Source organism: Typopeltis vanoorti, chromosome 2 (genome assembly GCF_054136105.1).
Source record: "Typopeltis vanoorti isolate ZY-2024b chromosome 2, IOZ_Tvanoo_1.0, whole genome shotgun sequence".
Lineage (NCBI taxonomy): Eukaryota > Metazoa > Arthropoda > Arachnida > Uropygi > Thelyphonidae > Typopeltis > Typopeltis vanoorti.
Window position 1 is genome coordinate 82,526,015 of NC_143550.1, and position 19,684 is coordinate 82,545,698.

Genomic DNA, 19,684 nt, shown 5'->3' on the forward strand with positions numbered 1-19,684 from the left:
TGTTAGAAGTATGAACCAAGGTATTTTATTATTTCTAGACAGGATTGGGCCATTTTCAGTCAAGGGACTATATGGTGTATTACTCAGGACATGAGACAAGTCGTAAAAATGGAGTATCTTTCTTATTCAGGAAAAAGATCCAGTGAGTGACAGAATCATTTCTCTCAGAGTGAGTGGACATCCAATGAATATGACCATCATTCAGGTTTATGCACCCATTACAGAGGCACCAGAAGAAGAAGACATTGAAGAATTTTATGGTAAGTTACAAGAAGTGATAGATGTAATACCAAAGCAGGAGAGACTGAGGAACTAGGAATAACAGGTCGTTTTGGTTTAGGTATTCGTAACACTGCAGGGAAGAGACTAGTTGAGTTTTGTGCAGAGAATTCTTTGTTTGTTGCTAACACTTGCTTTAAACAGCACAAAAAAAAGATTGTACACATGGAAATCACCTAATGGACAATACAGAAATCAAATTGACTATATACTTGGACAAAGAAGATGGAGAAGTGCAATTCAGTCTGTCAAGACTTTTCCAGGTGCAGACTGTGGAACAGACCATGAGTTATTAGTGGCTACGATACATGTGAAATTACGGAAACTGAAAACAACAAATGTTGATTAGATATGATCTTGTAAACATACCAGCTGAATACAATATTAGAACAGATTCAACACACTCGATTTGTGTGAAAGAGAACCAGATGAACTATGGGAAGAGATTAAAGATATAATTAAAACAGAAGCAAAGAAGAATATTCCAACAGTTTGTAAGAAGAAGAAGTTCAAATGACTGTCAGAAGATGTCATAAAAACTGCTCAGGAAAGGAGAAAAATGAAGGTCACAGGAAATTTGCAGGAAGTACGCCATCTGAATGCAGAGTTTCAACGGCAAGTCAGAAGAGACAAGGAAAAATACTTTAATCAGGAATGCCAACAAATAGAAGACCAAAACAAGAAAGGAAAAACAAGAGATCTTTTCAAAAAGATCAGAGAACTAACAGGGAAGTTTAGTGCCAAGGTAACAATATTGAAAAGTAAACACAAAGGATATGTTACAGAAGCTGCAGACATCAAAGAAAGTTGGAAAGAGTATACAGAAAGGACTCCAACAAAATTACTGAGAAATTTGAAGAGCAGGTTTATACACAGGAGCCAGTACCATTGGAGAGTGAAGTGAGGTGGGCATTGCAACTCAGCTGTTGCAGTGCCCACCTCACTTCACTATTATGTAGATCATGTGAAACTGCTCGAAGCCCTGGGAGAAGAGGCAGTTAGAATTTTAACAGCTCTATGTCAGCGATTTGGATCACAACTAAATGGCCTAAGGAATGGAAAAAATCAGTTTATATACCTTTATTGAAGGTATATAAATTGTTTATTACTCTTTCCATCTTTCTTTGATGTCTGCAGCTTCTGTAACATATCCTTTGTGTTTACTTTTCAATATTGTCACCTTGGCACTAAACTTCCCTGTTAGTTCTCTGATCTTTTTGGAAAGATCTCTTGTTTTTCCTTTCTTGTTTTGGTCTTCTATTGCTTCTTCAGGTGATGCAAGAAAGTGCGAAAATTACAGAACTATAGTACTGATTTCTCATGCAAGTAAAATCTTACTTAAGATCATTCAGAAAAGACTGGAACCATTCATGAAGAGAGAAATGCCAGATGAACAGTCAGGATTTCGAAAAGGCAGAGGAACAAGAGATCAAATCGCCAATGTGAGATGGATAATAGAAAAAGCACAGGAATATCAAAAGAATGTCTACCTTTGTTTCCTTGACTATAGCAAGGCTTTTGACTCTGTAGATCATGTGAAACTGTGGAATGTGTTAAGAAAAATGGGAATCTCAGAGAATTTCATTATTTCTATTGCAATGACAGCAGGTATGGATCACCTCAGCCAATTCCTATTATGGTAAAATTTACCTACTCCATTATATTCGGCATCTTACATCTTACAAAATGGTGTTCTTGTTTGTTCTAATCACTGCACATTCCAAAAGGGCAAGGAACTTTGTATCCACCCCCCCCCCCTCCCAAAGAAGGATATGACAGTTTGGAGATCAGAGCAATGATGTCATTTTGTTTATAGGCACCAAAGCTATCTACTTTAATTTCAAGTGCTTAATACAGTGTTAAGTGGATGATCTGAAATTAATTTCTGATGCTATGAAGCAAAACAGCATGTTTGTAAAAGCATGCATCCTGTTCAGCAGCCATACCACCTATTGTCTTCTTATCAATTATAGCATGGAATTAATTTGATACCTAATTTACCGAATAGAATTTTGCTACTGATATGCTGGAATTCTGTTAGCTCAATTTTTTAAGTCTGAAGTATTTTTTTTTTTTTCATTTTTTTACAGATGATGATGTGATGCCACATACCATTATCACACTACAAGTGTCTTTTTCAAAGTGGTAAGTTCTCTGAAGTGCAGTGGAGAAAAAATCTAGGCATCTGCAGAAATCATACTATATCCAACACATTTGAATATAAATCCTAGCATTAATCTATTGGACAGGCTATGATCTACCTGCTATGCAAACAACATGTACAATGTGTACAACTATAAGCACATGCATCCAGCTATTTAGAAGGACCAGAATCCTACTTATGCTGTATTTCTAGGCACTAATTTATTCTTCTACTGTCTGTATGTCAGCATCCTTTCAAACTTTTTGTATACAACTGAAAAAATTTGTAATAATGATGAAACTATTTATGTCTACATTAAAATAATATTTATGTTGGTTCTTCTGTTCTTAGTCATATAAATATACAGGTAACCCTCGTATAACGCAGATGTTAGGTTCCACAGAAATTCCGCGTTATATAAATCGCGTTATGCGAGACTCAGATCACATAGAAAAGGTAGGGTTATGTTCCGAAATCGTTCTTTTCTTAATTATATAAACAATTACATATCCAAAAAAAAAATAAAAAAAATAAAAAAATAAATAAAAAAAAAATAATAAATAAAAAAATAATAATAATAATAATAATTAATTAAGGTAATTTATGTAAGTTAAGAAAACATAGTATAAACATATAAATACAAATTGCACGTAAACTTCATTGCCCATAATGCATAAATAGTTTAGGCAAAATAAAATAAAGTGCATATTTTAATCGTCATCACTGTCTTCGAAAGAAACATTTCGTAAATGTTCTTTATTTACGAGTGGCCGGGTGTCGTCATCACTTGAAATCTCTTGCACATCATTTGTATAATTCTCATTGCATACTTTAACTGGTTTAGTTATCAAGAAGTCAGTAATAAGACTTTACTTACCACCACTATGCTGCAACTTTTTTTTATTAAGTTCATAATATGGAGCTAAACAAATCAACTGTCTCGTGAATTTTCCCGAGAGCTCCATTGAGGGGGTCATTATCCATAAAATAATGTTCCAACTTTCTTGCAAAGTCCAATCCTTCTGCTAATTTCGTTAAACTGAATTCTTTAAAGATTCATCACAATCAGAATCTTCGGCAGAACTTTCCCTGCCATTTGGTTCGACGTCATCTGTTAATTGTACCAGTTCCTCCTAATTTAAATCTATTTCCCCATCAATTAATTCACTAATTTCGTTTTCAACCATATCACAAAAGCCCTGTAAGTGGCCATTACTATAAAAAATAAAATTTTTACATAAAAAAAGCATTACATATTGTATGTAACTCACCAGAAAATAAAGTGCTGAGCTTGAGATTAACACACTTATGATTTTTAATGCGCTTTCCTTTCAGAAAACAAAGACAATTTTCAACAATAAACACTTTATACAGTAACAATTGACGTACATGCATGCTGAAAGGTATTTTACCTAATATAAATTCACTACTTATAACTACATACAGATGCAAATTTAATGAAGATAAAATTTGATTTTTAAGTTGCACAGTGAAAAATATATGAAAAGATAAAGGGTTACTACAATTTGTAGACCACGTTATATCAAAACCATGTAGTATATAAGCACCGCATTATACGAGGGTTACTTGTATATTCCATGACTATATACCGACAAACTTTACATTCTATCATCAAATTCCTGATAGGAATCCTCAAAAGATGTAGAATATTTAGTATTATAAAAGCTTACAGACAATTTTTCTACAAATTAGCCAGCCTGTTATCCTTCCCTAGTCTGCTTTTTTTGGTTGTCCATACTAGATATAATTTTTATGTTTTTTTTTTCTGACCAAGGTGGCATTCTGTCTTCCTGAAATACTGAGTTCCACACTGACAGGGGATGCTATAGGCACCTGCAAAGGGGGGTGGGGGGAAAGAGAAAGAAAGGATACTGGTGATACTTGATTTGTCTCAGGTGGAAACTTTGCTCAGAGGTTTGTATACTGTTCTGATTCTATGATGGGTTAGGAGGGAGTTTCTGCTACATCTGTTGTACCTTTGATGTACAGTAAAGATATAATGTATGTATATCTGGTTAGGGGAGAGTGGGGATTTGTTACTTTTTTTTTTTTTTTTTTTTTTTTTTTTTTTAAGGAATTTGGTGAGAGTTTCTGTTGTATTCATTTTGCTGGAATGACGTCAAAAGAGCTTGTTGTTCTAGGTGCAGTGCTCATGTAGAGGTGAAATTCGTTCTGTCCTAGTGAAGTGGAATGCAGGTATCTGCCAGTGTGTGTGTGTGTGTGTGTGTGTGTGTGTATGGGCTTGCACTAGAGTGAACAAGAAACCATTCACTTGCCTTGTAACTAAAGTATCCAAGAAGGCAAGAGCCCCTTATTTTTCCTCTTCCACAGTAAAACTAATCTGGGGATGTATATTGTTAAGGAAATTGCTGGCGTGGTTGGCCGAGTGGTTAGAATATCTGCTCTTCAGCCAAAAGACAGCGAGTTCAAATCTCACCGTGGGCATGGATGCTTGTGATTGTCTGTGAAAGTGGTGGTGGGTGGTAGATGGCATTGGTGTAGTTGCGATTTGTTGTAGTTTGTGGATTGAGTGAGTGGTTGAGAGAAAGTTGTAGAGTAGATGCCCTCCCTCGATGAGTCTTTGGACTACCTGGAGTTGTCACACATAATAATAATAATAAAATGTAAAAATTTAGAGCCTATGGGCTATCCTGCCCAAAGGCAAAAAACATTGTCTTTATGCTTCAACCATATTTGGGCGTGAGGAGGAGGAGGATGAATTAAATGCAAAAGATTTAACTGTTCTATGCATAAGTTAGCAGTGGAAAGCCCATTACAGCACCTTCAATTTTTTTAAAAGAGCTAGCTGTTCTAACTAAAATACTCAATTTATGACAGTACTTAAAAAATTTGCAAATGTCAGGAGATAAATTTTGGAAAGTAGAACTAGTGTGTTGTTCACTGAAACATATGTTCTACTCTAACTCAAGGTTCTGTAATGGTATACAAGTTTGTAAAGTTTTTTTTATGCAAGATGTCTTATGAAAGATGACATGTTTGTTGAGTTCAGATGCCGAAGGTTTAGCCAGTTTATAGGCGAGACAATTTATGGCATCCGTGATAAGGAGAAACAGAACTCCATGTTTGTGGACTTTAGGTAGCCTGTATAGACTTGGTGTGTCTGTGTCCAACTTGATGTATCAGAATAAGTTGATGTATGGGAGTACTGTCTATATATGGCTAGTTTGTTTTTTTGACTAATTTCTCTCTTATTTCATATAAATTTATTCAGTTGATTTCATCATACCAACTCTGCTTATTCCACTGTCTACTTCAATATTTAATTTGCCATCTTCACTTAAAATTATGTCTAAATAGCTGAATTCTATAGGTTCTCCTCCATTCAGGACTCGCCCCCCCATGTTCTTGCCTATTTTCATAGTTTTTTATTTCATACTTATGTTCATGCTAAATTTGTTATAGCAATTATTCAGTCTACTTAGGACTTCTATAGACTTGTACTAGATTTCTTAAAAATATAACATCTGCATAAAGTAAAGAGTTCAGATTAACATTTTCAATTTTGATTTGTTTAAATTTACATTTACATACACACACACAGCTTGGAAAGAAGTCAACAAACACCAGGCACTCACCTTGATAAGATGAAGAATCTCTTTTTGCTGCAATGATTGCAGCAATCCAACAGGGCATACTTTCCACAAAAGCACGATAGTGATCAATGGGAATTTTGGACCATTCTTCCTGAAGGTTTGTAATGAGGTCCAGGACTGTTGTGGGGGTGGACATCCCTTGACCTCATCTGACACTCCAGTTCATCCCCAGAGATGTTCAATACGGTTGAGATCAGGGTTCTGTGGAGGAGGCCAGTCAACTGTGGTGACATGCATGTTCACAAATCACACAATTACAGCAACAGCCTTATGACGTGGTGTACTGTCATGCTAAAAGTTCCATAGAAACATGCATGTCACCAGAGAAACACCACAAAGTAGAAAGCATTGCATTGTCCAGAATGTCTCTTGGAGTTCAACTTTTGTGGCACCACAAATAGAGGTCCAAGGTCAAACCAGGAAAAACAAGACCGTAACATCACACCACCACCTCCAAATTTCATAGTTGGGGTTACTCACTCTGATAAGAGATGCTGACCGCAGATCTGCCACACCCACACCTGTCCATCTGCTAGGTAGCAAGTGTAGTATGATTAGTCGCTCCATAACAGCTTTTCAAGCTTCCACATCCCACTGTACACACTCTTTTTAACACTGAAGAAATCTCTCCATATAGGTTCAGTAATGTGGGACTTGCATATTATGGTCCTACCATGGAAATCCATGTTGTTGAGGCTCGGTTCTGAATGTTTTTGTGCAGAATCATGTTCCACTCAAAGCCTGGAACTCCATTCAATGTGTCGGTCAAAAAAATGGTGGTTTTTACATATTTTTTTATTTTTATCCTTCGTAGCACCCAACAGTCACATTTGGTGAATGTGGTGGATCATCCACTGTGGGGGTAGCACTTGCTGTTGACTCCCTGCACTTCCATCTCAGTATGGTATCACTGTTTGTTGACCTGGGATGGAAAAGTTTGTCAACAATTTGCTGAAGAGATAGGCCATGGCATCCTATCACAACACCTCTTTCAAACTTTGTCAATTCCTTCTTGCAGCCATTTCATCCAGACACAGTTGCACCAACTTGGTAGATAATCATATTCCTCCAATTTATACTAGCTACAAACACGACTTATTACATGGCATGATGTAATGGGGTGTCCACATCTTTCCAAGCAGTGTATATATAACGAAAGAAAACTACAAATATATATGAAATTATGATAAAAAACATTTACTAAAATGATACATATTTTTAATTTTCAAGAGTAATGAATTATTTTTTTTTATATTATGCTAAAATTTTATATATCCCAAATAATTAAAGCTAATAATAAATTTTGAAAGTTTATTTTTCACTTGGTTAGAGTATAATAAATTTAGTTTAATCCTTTATCCAAGTGTGAGCAAACAAAGTTTGTGCCTGAAAGTATCTCCAGGACTGGGGTAAGGTGGTACAACACCAGGGCAACTCGTTGCAAAGGTGGAGCAAGCTACCAACACTCCTGTCTCACCCAGTCCTGAAGATACTTTCAGGCGCAAACTTTGTTTGCTCACACTTGGATAAAGGATTAAACTAAATTTATTATACTCTAACCAAGTGAAAAATAAACTTTCAACATCTTTCTCTAAATCCAGAGTAATTTATTAAAAAAGGGTGGCACACCATTTGGCAACTCCTATAGGTAGAGATGACCTGCTAATGCTTCTGCCTGGTATCTCAACTTGTCTCAACTTGGGCCTGGCTCCCACTGAAGAGACCTCAATAAAGGTCGAAACTAGTCTGGGTAGTGGCCCTTCCCTTAATGCATAACATTAGACATATCTGCAAGGAGATGTGTTTTGCATTATAGGAGATACTGAGACAGGAGTTGTTGGTAGCTTGCTCCACCTTTGCAACGAGTTGCCCTGGTGTTGTACCACCTTACCCCAGTCCTGAAGATACTTTCAGGCGCAAACTTTGTTTGCTCACACTTGGATAAAGGATTAAACTAAATTTATTATAATAATAAATTTGACAGAAAAGGTGGTCCTAACCTATAAATCTTACTGTTTTAACTTTGGATTCAATGTTAATCTGATCTTTCTTTTTTATCTGAAATAGAAAAGAAAAAATGAAAAAAAATGAAACTAAAATTGATGAATTAAAATAATGCAAGAGAAATCTTAATAAACATTTTAATAGTTTTGTTAAAACTATTTACTTTAATTTGCTTTTATTTTGTACTGACTGTACATGTGAAAAGTTGAAAACTTATAACATATAACAGATATAGTATACATATAATATACAATAATAGATGATTTTCAATGTCTAACCTAACAAGAGAACAGGAAGAAACTTTATACAGAAATTCTGCTTTAAGTACTGCAACATTACAGCATATTCTTTAAAAGCATGATCTTCTATAATTCTACTTAATTTCGACTAAAAAACCAATAGCTTCCTCAAGTACTTACTGCAGATATTTTGGAATATAGCCTAGTCTCAGACAAATATGTTCAGCACAGTGATATGAATTCACTGGTACTCAAAAAACCCATGAAAGTACATATTAAATAAATAAACAATAAAATAAGTATACACTTCTCAGAGATCAGCATACAGGCAATCCCTCCCCCTATAATCCATTACTTATACAAAACAGTTTTGCTCTAACATGGTTAGAGAATTGTATAAATCATGTATACTTAAGTTACTGGTTTCTAGCTGAGATTAAGTAGAATTATAGAGGAGCATGCTTTTAAACAACATGCTATAACATTGCAGTAGTTAAAGCAGAATTTCTTTATTAAGTTTTTTTCCTGTTCTCTTCTTAATTATGTTAAGCAATGAAAATCATCTTGTTATAAAAACTATACTTTTGAACTTTTGTGGAGAAAAACTGTTATTAAGTTAGATGTAATATTTCAACATTTCCATTCTTTGTTGTGAATTCCCATTGTTGACTCACTACCTGCTTTAAAAAAAAAAAAAGAAAAAAAAGGGGGAGGGAATCCACATATTTAATTTTGTTGAGAAATTTCCATGTTAAGGTTCAATGCTATTGAACTTTCACCTGTTTTATCAAAACATCAGAATTTGTGACTTTGAAGCATGATATTTAAGGTTTTTGTAAAGTTATTTTGGTTTTTATTTGATTGTTTATAAATTTTTCCATTTATGAATTGCTTAAACTTTGTTCTTAAGAACTGTATTGGAATAATTTCTTTGTTGTGAATTAAATTCTAGTCCTAAATTATGTCTAATGAAAGTAAAATAGTAAATAAAATAAAAAAAAAAAGAAAGAAAAAGAAACTAAAATAGCAAAGTAGTCCAAAAGAAACTATTTCTCTAGAGCCAAATACTAATTTGATCATGTTAAATAAAGGGGAAATTTCTCAATAGTTATCAAGATGAAATGGTTCTTCTTGTTAGCTTTTGAAACATAGCTCTTTAAAAAAAAAAAAAAAAAAAATCCTGGTTGTTATTCCGATATAACATAGTTGCACACTACCTGAGATTTTATAGGAACCTATATACCATGTTATATGAAGGTTGCCCATGTTTGACTAACTAGTTAATGCAATATTAAGTGACCCATGGTAATGAAGGGTTATACGAGCAGTATAAGTATTCTGAAATTTTATATTTATTGAAAGTTCATTTTTCACTTGGTTAGAATATAATAAATTTAGTTTAATCCTTTATCCAAGTGTGAGCAAACAAAGCTTGCACCTGAAAGTATCTTCAGGACTGGGGGTAAGGTGGTACAACACCAGGACGAGTCCTTGCAAAGGTGGAGCAAGCTACCAACACTCCTGTCTCAGTATCTCTCATAATGCAAAACACATCTCCTTGCGGATATGTCTAATGTTATGCATTAAGGGAAGGGCCACTACCCAGACTAGTTTCGACCTTTATTGAGGTCTCTTCAGTGGGAGCCAGGCCCAAGTGGAGATACCAGCCAGAAGCATTAGTAGGTCATCTCTACCTATAGGAGTTGCCAATTGGTGTGCCACATTTTTAATAAATTACTCTGGATTTAGAGAAAGATGTTGAAAGTTCATTTTTCACTTGGTTAGAATATAATAAATTTAGTTGTACCTGGTGTTGTACCACCTTACCCCCAGTCCTGAAGATACTTTCAGGTGCAAACTTTGTTTGCTCACACTTGGATAAAGGATTAAACTAAATTTATTTATATTTATTATTATTACTCAAGATCCCATGGAGTCAAAGACTCATCTGGGAGGTCCTTTTATTATACACACACAGCTCATCATACTGTGCTTTAAACACACTCACACTCTCTTTATACAGTTTTGAAGGATGACCTCTGGTTCCCCCCTGATCTCCCACTGTTTTCTGTTGAACCTTTCCAACGTTAGTCCTATAACAACCCCTTATCAACTTGTAGGTCTCTATCATATCTCCCCGCTTCCTCCTGTCTACCAGACTCTCTACAAATTGCATCTTCTCAATCTTTCCTCATATTCAACATTCCGGAGGTTAGAAACTACCTTAGCCAGTCATCTCTGGACCCTTTCTAACATCTCTTTGTCCTTCTGAAAACCAGGTGACGAAATCTGGGCACAACAGTCAATGTGTGGCTTAATCAAAACCTTTACAATGGAATAAGAATCTCCCTACTTCTACAAGTCAGTGTCCTCTGTATCATTCCCAGAAGCCTTTGTCTTGTCTTCACAAATTTGGCAATATGTTACCTATATTTTAGATCCTTATCCACTATCACCCCCAGATCTCTTATTTCCTTCATCTCCGACAATATATCCTCACCAAGCATAAATTCTATATCCTATCTTTGTTTCCCAAATTTTAAAACCTCACATTTTTTTAACATTGAACTCACATCCCCATGCCCAATCACTCAATTTATTCAAGTCTTTTTGTAAGGCCACAACATCTTCTCTACTCTTCATGGTTTGTCCCAACTTTGCATCATCTGCAAACAACTGAATATCTCCATCCAAATCTTCACCAGTATTATTAATATACAAGTTAAAAAGTAATGGCCCTAAAACAGACCCCTGAGGAACACACCACCAATGACTTAACTTTTCCTGGAAATCTCTCCCCCATACACAACTTGTTGATACCTATCAGATAGCCAGTCTCCAATGCAATGCACTAATCTAATATCCAACCCCATCCATCTAGTATGACTATCAACTTATCATGTGGAATCTATCAGAAGCCTTTGCAAAATCCAAGTATATTACTGTGTATCCCTCTCCTCTGTCCAAGGAAGCAGTCGCCTTATTGTATAAGTAAGTAGATTACTAAAACACGACCTCCCTTTAGCAAATCCATGCTGTCCATCAAAGATAATACCATTGTTGTCAACCCAATTCTGGATCCTAGTTCTCACAAGCTTCTCCAACAACTTAACCACAATACCTGACACACAGACAGACCTACAGTTTGATGCTTGAGTTCTATCACATCCTTTATGAAGTGGCACAATCTTGCCTTCCTTTCACTGCTTAGGAACTTGACCCAGTGCAAGACTCGTATTAAAAAAATATGTCAAGACAGGTGTCAACTCTCTGCCACATTTCTTCAGAATACGTGGTGATATATTATCAAGTCCCACAGCCTTATTAACATCTAGTTTGATGAACTCCCCATACACCTTTTGCTCACTTACAGTCAGTCTCTCTTCCCCATCATCAACTGCTCTCAATCTCTCCATGAAGTCACATTCACAAGATTGAAAGATCTTTATCAACTACTCATTTAGTATCTCCAGCACACATTCTGCAACAGCTGTCTTTATACCATTTTCTCCAATCAATGTCATCCTTCCATAATCATTCTTTCTTTTGCTGGCTACATATTGAAAGAACTCTTCAGGATTCTTTTTGAATTAATTAGCTAACTGCTGCTGTTCATACCTCACTTTTGCTACCCTTACCAACCAAAAGTCACCTGCCTCGCCTGGTCTTTGTGATCCTCATGGAATTGGCTATTTCACTTCTCTTTGGCTGCCTCCATAATGCCCCTTTTCTCTGTATCGCACTTAATCTCTTTATTTATCCATTTCACACATACCTTATTTAATCTTCTCATCCTTGAAATACATTTAGACATTGTATCTACTAGATAGTTCTTGAAAATCCCCCAAGCTGCATTGATCTCTTTTCCAGCTAACTCCTCATTCCACGCTACATCTGCAAGCTGTCTCCTGAGCTCATCATAATCACTCCCCCTTGTAGTTCCACATATACCCTTTTCTCACAGACCATCCAGGTAATACCTCATGGTCACTCTCACCAATTGGTGGGTGATTTGACACCTCATTTATAATTACATCCTCTGATGAGATGACCAAATATAAGACCATCAATCCTCGTGTGCCCTCTGTTACATACTGTCTGGGGTAGTTGTCCCTAAAAAACTCAACTAATTTTCTTTACTTTCAGTTTCTATCTGATCATTCCAGTCTACATTGCCATAATTAAAATCACCCATAATAATCAGTTTTTTTCTTATTTGCTTGGCTAATTTGATTATACATTTCATCATCACTACCATCCCACTACCTGGTCAATAATAACATCCAACCAAGTATTTCATTAAATTCACCTCTATCTCACACCATACTGACTCAAAACCACTGGCATCTCTACTTTGTATGGATATATCTCTTTCTCTATCATCAATAGTCCCCCCTCTCTTTTTACTACTACCATCCTCATGAAACACATCATCTCTTCCATCTCTATTCCTGACAGGATGTCGTCCTCATCTAACCATGTCTCACTTATTCCAACAATTTTTGGGTGAACAGACTCAATCAGTGCAACCATTTCATCTGCCTTGTTTCTTACACTTTTGGCATTTGTATACAAACACAATAGCTCATTCCTGGATCTATAGCTAGTTTCACTGATACCATTCATTCGATGTGATATCTCCATTTCCCTTTCTGCTTATTCATTTTAGAACCCTCTTTAATTCCAAATGTTTCCTCTTGATCCCAGGTCATTCCATTCCTTTCCTGTCTAACATGCTTTCATATCTTTTTGGAGCACCCACCTTTCTCACGCTGTGTACCCCTGTCCACCTTGAGTCTCCCTGTTTCTCTTGCACACCCATTCTCTCATTTTCCATACTCATGCCACTCACTTCCTCATTCATAACCACCTCTTCAATCTCTCCTGTCTTTCTCTCCCAAATCACTTCTCACTTGATCTTATTCATTCTCTGTACTCACTTCCAGCAGCAGTCTCTCCAAGTGACTCACACCATAACCACTCAAATGGAGTCCATTTCTCTTTCTCTTATATAGTTCACTTCGTCCTTCAAACTTATTCCACACATTAACAAACTGCACTCCTTTCTCCTTACACATTTCAGCTAACATATCATTCATAATCCTTGCTCTCCACCTCATCTCACCACTGTCATACCTAGACAACATGCTTACTACCCTTTCTATCAACACTATTCTCTTTTATCCATCTAAGCAGCCTCCTGATATCCATTCTGACATGCTCTTTGTCCTCTGTCAAGTAATTTTTTACCTATTAAAACGATCAACTCCTTTGCTCCCTCCCTCCAATGCCTCAATCACTTTACTCATTTTACCGCCTGGAAAACATACCTTGTGCATCCTCTCATCCAGCATACCTTTAATAATGGAGTCTCCATACAATGCCACTCGCTCATCTTTCGTTACCTCTTTCGTACCAACACAATTTGTTTTAATCATTTTCACCCGAATTTTCTTAATTTCATTCCGCATCCATTTCATCTCTTGGCTCATCCTACCCAACTCAACTTTCGAATCTCGCATCACATTCTCTCTGTCATTCAATCTCTAATTTTCGAACTCTTGACCCCCGCTTCACACTTTTACTCTCATTCATCCTTTTGAGTTTCTGTACTTTCGGCCCATGCATCCAACTTTCACTATCATTCACTCTTTTGATTTTTCCAACTTTCAAACCTTGCGTCACACTATTTCTGGTTTCACTCTTTCTTTCAATTTTTCCAACTTTCGAACCTTGCATCACACTATTTCTGGTTTCATTCATTCTCTCAATTTCATTGCCTTCCACCAAATTTGCATCATTTCCGCCCTTTTTATCATCCATTATGGTTTACAAATCACTCCTTTTCTTTTTCAATGATTTTTTAACAATTTTTTGCCTTTCTTTCACACCGTCCTTCTCTTTCGAAAGAGCACTCATTCTCCCTGCGACATTCTCGCTACTAACACTTTCTGTCATCAAATTCATATTAGCACCTATCAAATCCTCATTTAGTTCACACTTCGCACATACCCTCCTTCCATCCACCCTAAATATTCATAAATCATCTATGTAATCAAATAAGTACATGTAGCAAACCTCACACTTCACAAAAATGACTGAAGTAAGTCCTACAATGACAAAGCCACCGCCATCTTTCCTTTGCTGGTTACTACTCTAAGTCTAATAACAACGGATTTGTGATTAAGTTTAGACAAAATATCCCACACACTAATAATACTAGTAGCACACAACTTTTATAGCAGCTCTTACTCAAACCAACACTCATATACAATTAATTATTTGAAGAATAACTTATCTGAATCCGGAGCTCTTCTTACACACCGCTGCTAAGCTTGCCTCACGAGCATCCTCTTACCTCTTAAAATATCTTAATTTTTTTTATATGTACTTATCCCTCTTTTCAATTACTTCATAGATTTCATGGAATTATTAAACAACGTAATTTCAATTCTTTAGTACAAATATGTTTTTATTTGTGCCAGTGTCTTGACATATACAATCTGTAAATATGCAATTATGTAGAAATGCAATGTTGCTGACAAGTTGTGTTAACTACAACAGCAGAAAATTTGCTGTATTTCATGTTATGAAAAATCCAATAACACCATTTATGTTTATCAAAGGAAGTAGGAAGTCTTCTTGCCTTAACTAGTTTTCTGGAAATTGGACAGTAGCAGCAGGTCTCCACCTTTACTCATCAACAACAGCTAAGTTCAGGAATACTGACAACTTTTAAGAGCTGGGTGCAAGGTATGGCAGACAAGTGCCACCATCTTATGACATAATTACTAACACTTGTGCTGTTGTTCTGAAATAGTGTGAGTTCTGTTATTTGTTTTCAATGACAGGATTAAAAGCTTAAATTTCCAGGAAGAAAATTCCTACATACTTACACCAAGGTTGAGTAACTGTTTGAAGAATCTAGTAAAAGTTCCTCTACTTGACAACTAGAAGCAAACAGCTATAATGGTCTTTGTTCTGGCAGTCAAGCATTATGGAACAAGCAACCTTCCACAAGGCTGTATACAAAAGTAGTTAATGATGATTATTCTTTTAATTGAATAATCTGCTTGCCCCAGTTGGATGGATGGCTAGCATATGCACTCTCAAACTAGCAGGCTGCAGGTTCAAATCCCACTATGGGAATGGATGTTGTGATTGCCTTTAGATAGAAAATGAATTTCACTGCTTGGTGTGAGATCCCTACCCACCACTCTGCTTACTGGAGGCTTAAAAATGTTCCATGTTTAGTCTCTAGAGCATGGTTTTCGGACTATGTGAAAAATAATAGATTTTCATATCAAATAAAATAGAAAAAAAATCAATAAAAATAGAAGCAAAAATAACTTAGCACACCTACAGTAAAAAATGCATTACAGGTTTGCCTTATAACCTTTTGTGGGTGGGAGCAAAAAAAAAAAAAAAAAAATCAATCATACAATATCTAAAATCATAGAAATCATTACCTTTAACTGATAGAATAGCTAGCCTCTCCAAATTGCTAACAAAATAGGCTAAGGGTTTCAATTTCATTAAAACATGGTTCGTTGTGAATGTCATCAGGAAAAAGTCATTTTCACTGTCTAATTTAATACTGCCACCATGGAATCATGGAGTTCCAAAGTAACATGAAAGAAGAATGATTTCTAGAGCAGATTTACTGGTTTATTTTTAACTCCTCTAATTGAACTAATGTGTTATAGGTTTCTAATGTTTTCATGGGGAAGGGAAGTGAAATGTCAAACATCTCATTTCCCTTACCCATGAAAACCAGACATATTACATTAACCACCTTCTTCCTGTAAGAAGAAATTTCACTGATAAATGACCAAATGACTTATTAGAAATCACTAGTGAAAAATCTACAATTTTGTTTGATTACATCTATTATCTTATTTTCCAGTTAATTTTAGTAGCAGCCTACAATCATTATTTCTCTAACTCTACAGTGATCACAACCACTAGCACAAAGTGTCTTTCTCTCTTTATAAGTTTCTCAACCATTGATAGGCAGGGCTAAGGAAATACAACATAATCTACAAGACAGAAAAAAAATTTACTAACACACGGTATCAGTCTACTTTACATAAATATTGACATATGTGATGTCTTAAAAAAAACAAAATGTTATGATGACAAAATAAAGTTAAACATTCTTAACTTTTTACTGCAGATTATATGTAATTATATATTATTATTATTATTATTATTGTAAGGGCATCTCAGTGCAAGACACCAAAACTAACTATCATACCTATCCTTCAACCCATTAAGAGACAAAGTGCTCACAACTGTCTCTCGCAATCCATTCTATTCATTCATCACTCTGCAAGTGAAAAATGTAGTTCTCATATCGGTACTAACTACACTTTTGAATGAACTGTGTGTGATGTGTGAGAGACAGTGTGTACCTCCTGCAACGAGTCTCTGACTCCATGGAGGTCAGATATTAATAATAATAAATTAAACAGCAGTGGTTCAAGCACTGAGCCCTGTGGCACATCACTAGTCACCTGCCTTCTTGATTCTGCTCCTTCATATACTACTTTTTGGTCTCTGTCAATCAGCTACCCTTTTATCTGTATCACTAGTTTTGTGTTCATCACCCACTTGTTGCAGTTCACATACCAGTTTCCTGTAGCATCCTGTCAAATGCCTTTGAAAAATCCAGCAGTATCATCATGTAGCCATTCCCTTTATCCAACTCAGCTGTCGCTTTATTATAAAAAGTTAATTAAAAAAGTAGATTACTAAGGCATGACTAACCCTTCACAAGTCATGCTCAGAGTATCATATTATTTTCTAGCCATTCCTTAATTTCCTTTTTGATCAACTTTTCTGGTAATTTTACCACCACTCAACTTCAAAACAAGTTGAAGAGGTCATTGAGTATGTGTTTTTATCATATTTTGCCACTGTGCCTGTTATGTTTGGTTCTTATTTTCAAATCTTTCAATTTTTTTTTGTCTAATAATTATATATGAGTCTATTTCACATCTGAAACCCGCTTCCATCTGAAATCCATCTTCTTGCATTTCAAAACTTTTGTAAACATTTTTTCCTTTCAATGGTATATTCATTTGATTCTGCTCAACACTGATTATAATCAGGTCCCATTTCAAATTCCTTGTACACTCTTGTATCTTTGCTCAATCTGAAACCATCATTATCAAATCAGTATCATTTATTTTTTTGTATGATCTCACTAAGTGAATTTATGCTTAAGATTATGGTAAAACACAGTAGCAATAAAGACCAGTCTATATCAACAGAAATCTAACAGGTACTTATTATTGTTAGCTTTTGATTTTATTCCAAATTTTCTCAAAATATTTAACATGTCTAGGATTCGTTACTCGCGTACTGTTATTTAGAACTTCCATAAGAGCCAACGTTTCTTTTTTTACATCTGTCACTTCACCCCCCCTCCTAATCTCTCTCTCATTAACTTTGTTAACAATTACGTAAAAGTACTTTAAATATATTATGCATGTAAATATTCAACTCTTTGACAATGTTCGATTTTTTTCAGAAATATAGAGAAATTAGCTAATATAATTTTGCATCTAATATTCTGCCAAGGGAAAGGAGATATTCTTGATTAGCATACTATAATGAAGAATAAGCAGATCTGGTTACATCTCAAACTTTGATCTTGGTTTCAACACTTCCATTAGTTTCATTTGTGCATGTGTATATACATATGCACTGATGTTGAATGTCAGAGAGACATTTTTTTTTTTATTTTTTAAACTTTCTTATCTTATTCTGTGAAATTTATTTATCACTTTACAAATCTCTTAATATGACATTACCTTTCTCAGATTTTTATGCTCAGAACATGAACTAGCTATAATTTTCCAAATGCACTCAAAATACAGCAGAGATGCATAATTAGAATCCATTTCTTGATTAGTATAAACAAGGTTCTTCAGCTGGAAAGACCTAAATTTGAATCCCAACAATATAAAGAACTTCTATACAATTTTTTTTTTTTTTTTTGACTGAAGGTGAAATAGCCAATCTCACACAGAAATCATAGGGTTTTCCCTTCTAGAAATTCAAATTTTTCATCATGCAAAACAGGCAAACTAAACAGTAAAACACATTGCAATTTGCACACATATATACCGGCCTAGATGCTTTGGCCAAAATTCCAAACAACAGCAGCCAAGATAATTTTACTCTCATCAATGATCTCACACACATACACAGTTCATGTGACTATAAAATTAGCAGATAATGCTAATACTTGATTTCCTTTTCAGCAGTATAATCAATCCTATGGTATATTATAGATATAATTTTGTCTTCTAAACAGGTGAGATCCTCATTCTTCTCCAGTTAAGGAGAAGAATGAAGAATTGCATTTGTTAAGCAAGAGTTCTGTAATTACCACTTCCTCCTAGTTGAATTATTGTTTCCAATCTTCTAATCAAAACATTGCATTTTATTCATGAAATGATTCTTATTGGTAAAGACACCTTTATTCCCCTGCTTTCAATTCTCAAAGAAATGTGCAAATTTATCCAAGATAAGAATTAGGTGTACCGTAATAACTCACATTCATCATAATTTTCAGATTTTTTTTTTTTTGTTTATAATAAAGCTTGCAATAGTTATAATTTATCAACAGGTTGGAAACTGATTTAAAATTATAATTAATACAAAATTTGCATAATGTTCAAATGGCACTTGAGCTTTCTATTTGGAATGTTTGGAAAAATGGCTGACAACAGCTATGAATCAATATTTCATCTATTAACTGTATATGTTTTTCTGGCATGTTTCCAAGATGAAAAAACCAAACTTTCTGGGAGGTACCTTTGCACTTTATACATATTTCACACTCATGTTTTTCCAACTACTGGCACCATCAACACTGACTGAATAATGGAGACCCAGAGCTTTCTAGTTCCTTTATTGACTACTCTTCCGTAGAGTAGTTATGATTACAAAATCATAATTACTCTTCTGCAGTCATGATTTTGTAATTAAATGGTTTAATTGCACTGTTATCTAGGAGAAAGTCATTCTGACAACTTTTTTTTTTTTGCTTTTCCTCCACATCTAGCACTGATGAACTAGTTAAAAAATCTTTTTACTGTTCCATACACACCATATTTAGCAGTTTTTTCAATTTTTCTTCTAAGAAGCTCAGTGGAGCACCTATCAATGCACATACCTTGGGCATAATCTATGCAGTAATACCTAAGGAAAAAAACTACTAACTGGAGGCTTTATGGTTCATATAGAGTACAGCATTTGTAATAACTTGCAAATACTGCTAACAACAAGTTCTTAAGAAGAGGTTAGTTAGTTTAGTTTTGATTTTTATGTCATAAAGACATCAGAAGGTCATACTGCACCAAGACACATAA

The 19,684-nt window shown here is 35.1% G+C and overlaps 1 protein-coding gene across 8 annotated transcripts in view; it reads right to left on the minus strand.

The window, feature by feature from the left end:
* Positions 1–19,684, minus strand: part of Upf2 (UPF2 regulator of nonsense mediated mRNA decay) — a 705,876-nt gene that overhangs the window by 395,623 nt on the left and 290,569 nt on the right. For all 8 annotated transcript variants that reach the window (XR_016550243.1, XR_016550244.1, XR_016550245.1 and 5 more), the window contains one exon: positions 8,058–8,115. Coding sequence is in view for 5 of the 8 variants with exons in the window: in XM_090412106.1 (XP_090268232.1) it covers positions 8,058–8,115 (58 nt within the window). In the remaining 3 variants the exon portion in view is untranslated. The remainder of the gene's footprint in view (positions 1–8,057; positions 8,116–19,684) is intronic.